The 10977-nt window shown below is 43.3% G+C and overlaps 1 protein-coding gene across 7 annotated transcripts in view; it reads left to right on the top strand.

Annotated features, from left to right (window-relative positions):
• Nucleotides 1-637: 637 nt before the first annotated feature.
• Nucleotides 638-10977, top strand: part of NPRL3 (NPR3 like, GATOR1 complex subunit) — a 117833-nt gene continuing 107493 nt past the window's right edge. For 4 of the 7 annotated variants that reach the window (XR_012641230.1, XM_074965618.1, XM_074965619.1 and 1 more), the window contains exons 1-2: nucleotides 638-918; nucleotides 9140-9209. Coding sequence is in view for 3 of the 7 variants with exons in the window: in XM_074965618.1 (XP_074821719.1) it covers nucleotides 801-918; nucleotides 9140-9209 (188 nt within the window). In the remaining 4 variants the exon portion in view is untranslated. Of the gene's footprint in view, nucleotides 919-9139; nucleotides 9210-10787; nucleotides 10883-10907; nucleotides 10924-10977 lie in introns of those variants that run through there. The other 3 variants (XM_074965621.1, XM_074965623.1, XM_074965622.1) reach the window with 3 other exon arrangements.

Raw genomic sequence — 10977 nt, 5'->3', positions numbered from 1 at the left:
GGGTTTGTGTACTCTGGAAAATCACAGTTATAACGTATTAATTAGCAGAATGTGAAACACTTAGTATACACCAGGGCTGGTGGGTTTAAGTTTGTATTTGCTGGTTGTGGTTAATCCCCCAGCTCAGTGTAGAGTCTACAAGGTCTTTTCCTCCAGCTTGGCGCTGCGGCACTGCTGGGTGATGGTGGGAGACGCTGCAGGGCCTGGGCCGGTGAACGGAATTGTGGTGGGGAATCAAACGGGTGTTCGAGCAACGCCGGGGGGAGAGGGTGAACCGGAGGCAGTGGCCCGGCTGCGGGGTCCCGCGGGCTGGGCTGGGAGCGGCAGAGGCTGGCAGGTCCCAGGCTCGGGCAGGGTCTGAGCGGCAGGATACGCACAGGCCGCAGAGACAGCGCCACGGGGGGGTAGCCCCGAAGCCCCAGCCTGCTGTGCACGGTCTGTGCTGGGCCTGCATCCTGTTCTCGTGCGTGCCCGAGCAGCCCGGGGCGCGGCCCAGCCTCGGGGGGGGGGGGGCAGTCTCATGCCTCGCACGAGCGGGCCCAGCCCCGGGGAAAGCGTCGCTCGAGTCTCGCCACACCCCGGGCCGGCGGCAGAGCGCGGCCTCTAGACCGCCACAGCGCTATCTGGCGGCGCATGCGCGGAACCGGAAGTGCGCCAGCCATTGCTTCTTTAAGGCCCTTCTAGGCTACTGAACCGAGGCGTCTCTATGGCCCGCGGCTGCCGCTGGCTCGGGGAGCTGTGAGAGACGCGGAGGTAGCGCTGCCGCCGCCGGCTGCCTCGCGGGGAGCCGGCGCCGGGGGATGGGCGAGAGTACCAGTCCCATCAGCGTGATCCTAGTGAGCTCGGGCAGCCGCGGCAACAAGCTGCTGTTCCGCTTCCCCTTCACGCGGGGCCCGGAGCACCCGGCCGCCCAGGCCGGTAAGTGACCGCGCGGGGCCGCGGCCGGGCGCACGAGGCTGGAGCGGGCCACTAGGCCTGGGGGCTTCGTCCTCTGGGCCTTGTCGCACGCAGGGCGGCCTGAGCCCGCCCCTTCCGCTGTGTGGGCTGGGCCCGCGGGTGCCCGCCGCGTGGCTGGGAGCCGGACCCCTCCCAGGCACACAAGGGCTTGCCTCGAATCCCCTTTGAAGAGCGAGGCGGGGGTTGGGCTCGGCCCACTGGCCCTGGGGAGTAGCTGGGCAGCGCTGAGGCTGAGGGGCAGGGAGCCACTTGGGCGCCGAGCTAGAGGGGTGAGGGGGCCAGTAGCCAGGCGTTGGTGGAGTTCCTGAAGCTAAGAGAAGAAGGAGGGAGAGCAATGGAATAAGGACAATGGCCTTCATAACAGTAGACAAACTCAGAGAGCCAGTGGGTGAGGTCCTGAAGGAAGACTATCTTAGAGGAAGATCTCAGTTCAGGAGAGCTGGGGGTAGTGTTTTCCCCCAGGAATTGAAATGGGGGGGTGGTGTTGGAATATTGGGGTGAGGGCTGACGAGCATTGAAACTGGGAAGGCAAAGGTGGGCTGTATGGCACCATAGTAAAAACTGAAAAATGTTCCACAAGTATTTTATTAGATTTAACTCCTGTTTTAAAATCATCACAGAAATTGAAGTTGGCTACTCAAGCCTACTCTGAAGCACTACATCTACATCCGTCTTGGTTTTTTGTTGTAATTTTGCACTCTTTGGTGTCTTCTTGTGTGTGTGTGTTTGTTACTTCCAGTCCTTCATGATATGCTCACGATCAGGCAGAAGGCGACTTCTTTCAGAACACAAAATTCTATTTAGTGTGGGAAAAGAACGCTCAACTGTAGCTGTTGTGACTGGGAATAGCAAGAGATGAATTCCTACTTCTTTCACCCCAGGAAACATAGCACAAATATTGGGTTGAACCACTAGCGATGATAAAGAAGTTGAAGTTAAATCTTCATTCGTTGGTCGTATGATATTCCACTCAGGGTTCAAAATTCTCTATTCTGTCTTGATCACATAGTAGCCTTATTGCTGGTAGTGCCTTACTCCACTCAACTGTATGTCTTTTATAAGACAGGCATCTGTAAAAGCTACGTGGAGGCTGAGAATCCAGAAATCGCTATTGTATATTTGTAAGAATCAAGTCTGTGTACTTTTTCAGTTGGCTTAACAAGCACTTCTTGTCCTCTTCACTTAAGGAGTCAATATAAGTACTTTCATTAGTTAACTTCTGGACTGAAGTCTTTGCTTCTTCTAGTACATTTTCAATGGACATCTCTCTGATTAATCCAAGGGTAGTTTCTATTGCTGGACAAAGATCTACTACTGTTGTAGCATATGCCTGGATGACATTGTTTGTTTAATGACCCAAGTGGTTTCAACAGTAGACTTACAAGAGAAAGAATGGCAATAGTCTTCTCTGAACTTAGTAACAAAAGTAGTTCACCAGTCTCACTACGTAGATCTGTCCTATCTTTGTGGATACTTTCTAAAGCCAGTAATAACGGTTGCAGTAATTTTAAGACAACAGTCAAGAATCGCTCATGAGAAAGCCAGCAAGTTTTCCCAGGTTGGACTCATTTGAACTTCAGTCCCAGTGTATCTGATGAAGTGAGCTGTAGCTCCCGAAAGCTTATGCTCAAATAAATTGGTTAGTCTCTAAGGTGCCACAAGTACTCCTTTCCTTTTAGTGTATCTTCTGTTTGTTTCCAAGATGTTCAAGAGTCCAAAAGGACTGCTGGAAAAAGACTATATAAAAAAGCCATTAAATGTGTGGCTTTTTAATGTCTTTTGAAGATTCTGCATCTTATACTAGCGCTAGCTGGAGTAGATGGCCTCTGCAGTGTGTATAGGAGAGATTTGGGTTATTCTTTTCTCTCTAGAGGACTCCACTATGTCTTCCAGAGAAGTTTGTAGCTCCCATCAAATGCATAAGCAGCCATCTATTTGGAGTTCAATTTACAAGCATTTAACATCAAGATAACATACATAATGATGTAATACTTGATGCCTATTTGCATTGGTGCATTCATCAGCCATGTATGCACATATTTTGAATATGGTGAGAGAGTTCTTCACTTTTTCAACTGCATAGTCTTTCACTGTTCACCGCATGCTTCTAGAGAGTCAGCTGAGTTTTTTGCAGACAGATAGTGAGCATTTGCCAATTTTATTTGAAACCAGTGTCCAGCTTCAGGATTAACGAGTGACAATGCACTTAGCATTGGCCTCCGGTTTGTAGTGTGTGGTATTTCTTGCTTAAATAGAAAGTATGATGCAACAGCCATGTTGGTTCACATAAACTGAATTAAAACAACGAGGAGTCCTTGTGACACCTTAGAGACTAACAAATTTGGGCATAAGCTTTCATGAGCTAAAACCCACTTCATCAGATGTATGGAGTGGAAAATACAGTAGGCAGGTATAAATACACAGCACATGAAACTGAGTTGTCTCCAGCATTCTTAACAGCCTCATTAAGTTCTTTTAAAATTGGCTTTGATAGTGACTGGCTTATAAGGCTTTGTGCATGTTGATGCAGTCCAGAGGCATGGTATTTTTGGAACCTTTTCATATAGGTTGTCAGTATTGGCTTAGCTGATCAGTCTGGCAAACCAAGCTCCTCCACTTTTACTATATAAATCCATGATATGCCCACATCTTGAATACTGTGTGCAGTTCTGGTCACCCTATCTCAAAAAAGATATATTGGAAAAGGTGCAGAGAAGGGCAACAAAAATGATTAGGAGTATGGAACATATTCCATATGAGGAGAGATTAAAAAGACTGGGACTATTCAGCTTGGAAAAGAGACGACTAAGAGGGGATATGATAGAGGCTTATAAAATCTCGACTGGTGTGGAGAAAATGGATAAGGAAGTGTTATGTACCCCTGCACTTAACAGAAGAACCAGGGGTCACCCAATGAAATTTAATAGGCAGCAAGTTTAAAACAAACAAAAGGAACTATTTCTTCACACAATGCACAGTCACCCATGGAACTTTTTGCTAGGGATGTTGTGAAGGCCAAAATTATAATAGGGTTCAAAAAAGAACTAGATAAGTTCATGGAGGTTAGGTCCATCAATGGCTGTTAGCCAGGATGGGGAGGGATGCAACACCATGCTCTGAGTGTCCCTAGCTTCTGTTCAGCAGAACCTGGCAGTGGACGACGGGATGGATCATTCGATGATTCCCTGTTCTGTTTATTCCCTCTGAAGCCCTTGGAATAGTCACTGTCGGAAGATAGCATGCTAGGATAGATGGACCATTGATCTGACCCACTATGGTCGTTCTTACATAGCAAATAAGTATAATAATAAAAAAGTTTAGTTCAGAAACTCCCCAAGATAATGACTTCTTGAGATAATGACCTTGGCAAAAAATGCATTTTAAAAATCTTGGCCTTCTAGGAAACATATATTTATATACGTTTCCCAGTCACACATCTAGCATTCTGGAGAAAAGTCACTAAAACATAGTCCAATGCTCTGGCTGCTGTTGTTTTTTGTGCCACTGTTCACTCTACCGCTCCATCCCCAATGGCCCTGCACTGTCACCTTCTGCTGCCACCTGCCACTGTGACCTCTGCGAGTTGGTCTCTCTAGGTTCCACCCAGCTCTCAGTGATTTCAGCTCTCAGTGGGGGAACCTCGCTGCTAGTGCAGGCTGGGCTGTCTCTTCCACAGAAACACTGTCCCACAGCAGGTCTAAGCACTTAGATCAGATTATCAGTGATTTCAGCTCTAGTGGTCACTTAACAAACCAAAAGACTCTCTATGAAGCCTAATCAGCTCTATCTGTAAACAGGAGAGAGGGGCAGGTCAAATAGTACCTGTGACTCTTAGGCAGAGCCCACACCACCAAGCAGTACACTTGTGCCCCACACACACACACACTCTCTGTCTCTGTCTCTCGATATGGCATCCAAACCTCCTGCTTAGGGAGTGAAGTTCAGTTGAGGGTGACCAGTGCTTAATTTGTAATGAAAGAGGTGCTGGGGCTCAAGCAAGTATGTTACTTTCATAACTGATGTGAGAAGCCCAGAGGTCCCAGGGCTATGAACTGCCAATCCTAGAGGTGCTGGGGCTCAGCCCTGGCAAGCCCTAGCACAAATTAAGCACTGAGGGAGACCTCATTCAGTCGGGCTAAGTACAGTTCTGCTGCCCTTGACTCATATAGTAAGGATAACAACATTTCATGACCCCCACATATAATACTTAAGTGATTTGTAACCCAACACCAGCCAAAATGGATCACTTGGGCAGCACAGCTCTGTCTGCTGGATACCTAGGCAGAGTAGTGTGTTCATGTAAATACAGTCTGGTCCTGAAGCCTTTACATCCACCCCAGCTCATCACTAGCTGTCAGGGGAGAGCTCATTCAGACCTTGCTTATAAATAACAATTTGAAATTGTTAGGTAGGCCAATGTAGCCGAAACAAATGTCCTGACATTGTCATAAATAACAGCTGTATGAGGAAGCTAGTCTTTGTTCATACTTTTCAAACCCATTATGCTTTCTCAGGTACAAGTATATACTCATATACTGTATATGCTTTTAAAGTGTGTATTAATGTTTCAGTTTCAATTCAAATTTCCAACCAACAATTAAAGTGGCAACACTGCATGTAACTGGGTGGGGAGGGGGGGAGTGTTGGGGAAATTGTACCCCTTCCCCCCCCCCCCCCCGGTGGGTCTAGGGAAATCCCTGGGTGGGGATTTCTTAAGGAGATCATTAAATTGAGCACAGCAAACTATTTCAATGTGAAGGAAAGATAGGAGGAGTAAGACTCGAGTGACCTGAAAATCAAAAAGGATTCTTACAAAAAGTGGCAACAGAGACAAATTGCTAAGGAGGAGTACGGAAGTATACTAAGCAGTGGTGGTGTTGCTGTGTGGGTCCCAGTATATTAAATGGTTTTTTGAAATCTCTGTTAACTACTTATGCTAAACCATCTGTTCCACCTTGGATTTAGCTGTGGTACTCTGAGTACATTTCCTAGACCTGTAGAACTCTGTGTAAGCTTGAAATTTTGTCTCTCTCCGAAGTTGGGCCAGTAAAAGATATTACGTGACTCACCTTCTCTCTCTCTCTCCAAAAGAATAGCACAGAGGTAAAAGCAAAATCAGGATAAGGCACAAAAGGAATTACACCAAGCAAGGGACATAAAAAGACAATAAGAAGAGATTATTTAAATACATTCGGAGCAAAAGAAAGACAAAGGAAACTGTAGGTTTGCTGCTTAGCGAAAAAGGAGCACTAACATGATGTCAAGACGGCTGAGGTGTTTAATGCCTGTACTGCTTCAGCCTTCACTAAAAAGGCTAATGGAGACCAGATACCAAACACAGAAAAGGCTAATATCATTCTAAGGTGTATTAACAAGAATGTTGTATGTATGTAGGTAATTGTCCCGCTCTGCTTGACATGGGAGAGGCCACAGCTAGAGTAGTGTCCAGTTCTGGGTGCCTCACTTTAGGAAAGATGTGGACAAATTGGAGAGAGTCCAGAAAGGAGCAACAAAAATGATAAAAGGTTTAGAAAACTTTTCCTCACAGGTCAGGTTAACAAACAGGGCATGTTTAGTTTTGAGAAAAGAAGACTGAGAGAAGACCTGATAAGTCTTTAAATATGTTAAGGACTCTCTTATAAAGAGGATGGTAGGACAAAAAATAATGGGCTTAGTCTGCAGCAAGGAAGATTTAGGTTAGATATTAGGAAACACTTTGAACTAGTTAAGCTCTGGAATAGGCTTCCAAAGGACTTTGTGGAATCCCCATCATTGGAGGTTTTTAAAAGCAGGTTGAACAGGGATTGTTTAGGTTTCCTTGGTCCTGCCACAGTGCAGAGTGCTGAACTTGGTGACTTCTCGAGGTTCTTCCGGCCCTACATTTTTATGATTCTATACATTGTATGTTTTAAAGCTGCAGCTAGGAGGGCTAGAAACCAACTTTGTTGTTGTTTATATTGCAGTAGTGCCTAGGAATCCCAGTTGTGGAGCAGCCCCTGTTGTGCTAGGCACCAAACAGACAGAACAAAAAGACAGTAGTTCCCCTATAAGAATGGGGATAATGATACTGACCTCCTTTGTAAAGTCCTTTGGGATTTACCTGCTGATGAAAAGAATTATATAAGAGCTAGGTATTTAGTATTTGAATGAAAGATGAGGTTCTCGCCTAATCACATGCCTCCGGGAACTGGGACTTAAAGAAAAATACCAGATATTGTGAGACCCATGATAAAATTGTAAGAGTTGGCAACACCAGGATTCCAGAAGGTTGATGGGAGAAAGACCCAGCAAAATGTCCATTCGCAAAGGTTAAACACACTTTTTTTATTTGTTTGTTTTCTCACTTGAATAAATTATCTTTATCCAAAGGGTTCCCAGAAGCCATTGCAATGAGCATCTGATCTATTCACACAGTTAAATGTAGCTTGGAGAAGCACGCATGATGAGTTATATGTTCTAGTAGATTTAGTTCAATTTCCATTCCCTCCTTTCCCAGTTACTCGTAATTCTAAAGCAAATTCCTTTTTGGGCTGACATTTTGAGTGCCTGGTCTTAATTCATTTTTCTTGGAAGTTTTAGCTCAGTTAGTCCATCTATTGTTCATTATTCACTTATGGAAAATATCCCTTATGTTCTGGGTAAAAACCTGTGCACGTATAACTAAATAAAAATTATTGTTGGTAGAAACTTTAAACTTGGTTTATCATTGATTCATACCGAGATCTAAGGTTGAAGCCAATTTTGAAAAAAAATCAGTTGTGCATTTTTAAAAGTATGTGTATTAGAATTTATACATTTTTGGGGGATGAGGGAGGGCAAAGGATATGACTTTAAGGCCCTTTCAACCTCTCAACTCAGACAGAATTTGCTGACTCTAAATGTTTGTAATTTCCAGAGAGGCTTAGACCAGGTAATTTGAGTCATTTGAGATGAAGGGACAGTTCGGCTTGAGCCCTTAGTCTTAAATTTTGGATTATGATTATTATTATTATTGTTGTTTGTTGTTGTTGTTGTTTTTAACATTTTGAGTACTTTATTTCTTAACACTAACATTGCATTAACTTCTTTAAAATCTTTTTGCATAGCAAATACAGCACTGTAAAATCTTACGTTAATACAGTGGTAAATTTGAGAATTTACATGTGTTAAGGTCCCACAGCAACATTAATTTATCCAGATGTATATGTAATATTTTAGATTACTGTTGTTCAGTATTATATGTTTATCTTTCTTCATATAATGTGTGTTGTGTTCAAGTAAATGCTGCTGTAGGAAATGCAGGCTTTTGAATTTGATGACTTGACCTGAGATTTGGTTTGGCTTTATTCCACTTTTGCATGACTTGTTCACCAGCTGGTTATGCCCTAAACTGAATATTTGGCCTAAATGTAAAATATTTAAAGGCATAGTAATTTCACCTCTACCCTGATCTGATGCACAGTGTCATTGTGGCCCAAGACAGAAGTTCCCTATGGACCTACGCTCCGTCTGCTACTGTAGAATGTTGCTAGTTCACGTTCAAGATCTGTCTGGTGGAAGAAGCGTTCTCATTGCTTTATCCTTTCCATCAAAGGGTAATGATGGACAGTTGCTTCCTTTTATAGATTCACGGATTCTAATGTCAGAAGGATTTGTGATCATTTAGTCTGACCTCCTGTATAACACAGGCCAGAGATCTTCCCCAAAATAATTCCTAGAGCAGATCTTTTGGAAAATCATTCTACCTTGCTTTAAAAATTATCAGGGACGGAGAGTCCACTATGGCCCTTGGTAAGTTGCTCCAATGGTAATTACCCCACCGTCAAAAATGTACCTTATTCCAGTCTGAATCTGTCTAGCTTCAAGTTCTAGTCATTGGATCGTATTATACTTTTCTCTGCTAGATTGAAGAGCTTATTACTAAATATTTGGTCCTCAAGTTTCAGCACCCCTTCATCTTAAGTTGAAGGCTGAGGACGCTTCTGGTCCTTTCTCTCAAACTGTCTTGAAGCAAAAACAGAGAAGTCAAGGCTGGATGTTTCTAATATAAAAAAGGAGGGAGAAAGGGCTTTTATTGTTCTTTTTTTCAAAGAGAACACTTTTGGGCCTTCCTAGTACATCCTTTAGAAAAAGTCACAAACACACACTTTTTGCAGGTCACTGTTAAGTGATTTGAATTGATCTTCTTTTCCATTTGCTTCAGGTAAGCCAAGGAGCCGATATGCTGTGAATAGCACTAATGACAACACAGAAGACCAAGATGGAGACTCCAGGTAAGGAAATTTCCCCTCAACCAAAAGTTTTAAAATAGAGGAGGAGAATAGCCCATTCTCCTTTCTTGAACACTAGTTGAGTAGCTGAATCCTCTTGTACTGTATGAAAGGAGATCTGCAAAGAAAAGCTCAGAACTGAGTTAACCTCAAACAGATGTGCTGGATGCACCTACTAACCAGGCACTTCTCATGAGAGTCAGAGTGCTGCTGAAGATGCTGGTTTTTGGGCAAGATGTAAATCAGACATTCTAACCCCTTCTGGTCATTAAAGAGCCCATGCCACTCTTTTAAAATAGGAGTGTTAATCCAGTGGCCTTGGTCAAATTTCAGTTCCACCTACCTGCATCTCCAAATGGGAGTTACAGTTGGATGCAGTGTTCTTCACTTGCTGCCTTAACTCTCATGTAGAGTTGTGCACAAATAAACTGGTGTGTTTCCCCAGAGGTAGCTGCAATTCTTTGTTGGATGAAGTGATGTCTCATAAGGATACTGAAATTTAAATAATGTTTTTGAGATCCTCGGATGAAAAGTGCTGCAAGTGTTGAGTGTCCCTACGTATTATTCAGTTTAAATTGATCTTTTAAACATTCTTCTTACTTCGTGCAAAGTCTCCTGCTTTGTTCTGGTTTGTGCCAGAATTTATCACTCTTGGGCTTTCACAGATGTTTGCAAAGTCAGCAGGTGTCCTGAGCTCACCATTAGCTAAGTTGGTGTTCTCTGTGGCATGTTTTTTAAATCTTATGAAATAGTAAAAGGACGGGTTCTGTCACCCTTACTCCTGCTGAGGAAAGTGTTATTTGAAATCTGTTAGACTAATTACAGTGAAAGATACTACTTAATGTGAGAGAAGTTGGCAGAATTGGACCTCAAAAGGGGAAATTTATGTCCCGATCCTGCAAAGATTTAAGCACATGCTTACTTTTACTACCATGAGTAGTCCCATTGAAATCAGTGTAACAGCTCGTGGTAGTAAAGTTAAGCAAGTACATAAGTCTTGGTGGCATCAGTGCTTTTTGTTTTTCTCATCTGTAGGAAAACTCCGTTTGCTTGCAACTTATAATAAATCTGTGTGCTGTCTTTTTTGGTATCTTTGGTGTCTTAGAATGCTGCAATCTGGAATGTCCTCAGTGAATCCAGTACAAGGCAGCAGACTCCATGGGAACTAAAAACAACTTTTAAAAACTAGTATTTTAAAGTTAGTTCTGTGCTAAAACCTCTGCACAGCCAAATTAGTGGAGCCATTCAGCATGTGTTTCTTTGGTTAACTCAGGTTGCTTTTGCAAGTCACTGTTAAAAAGTTTGGCCCTAGTATTTTGTAGACTATACTTGTAAAACAAGGGAAAGCTGTGCTGCTTTTGGCATTTCAAAGAATTCTCAGAATGCCAGGAAAAGAGGGAAGCTATTGGCTCCTACAGATAATGAACAGCATGAGACCCAAAAACAGAGCTCAGAGAACTTGTAATGCACTTGAAGAGCTGAGTTACCAAAATCTCCTAAATCCCAGTTTTCATTGTATTGTGACCTTGTACATTATTGAATCTTTAAATTATGTGTTTTTTCTCTTACAAACAATTGGAGTTACTGGAATATTGTGTTCAATTCTGGAGTCCACTTCAAATGGATGTTGAAAAATTGGAGAATGTCCAGAAAAGAGCCACCAGAATGATGTGAAGGTTGGAAAAAACATGCCTTTCAAATACTTAAGGAGCTCAATGTATGTAGCTTATTGGTCATAGTGTAGATATGGAGAAGATTTTGGATAGCAGAG

The sequence above is a fragment of the Natator depressus genome, chromosome 10 (genome assembly GCF_965152275.1).
Source record: "Natator depressus isolate rNatDep1 chromosome 10, rNatDep2.hap1, whole genome shotgun sequence".
Lineage (NCBI taxonomy): Eukaryota > Metazoa > Chordata > Testudines > Cheloniidae > Natator > Natator depressus.
Note: the sequence above shows the minus strand (reverse complement) of the source record. Positions and strands in the feature narration are given on the sequence as shown.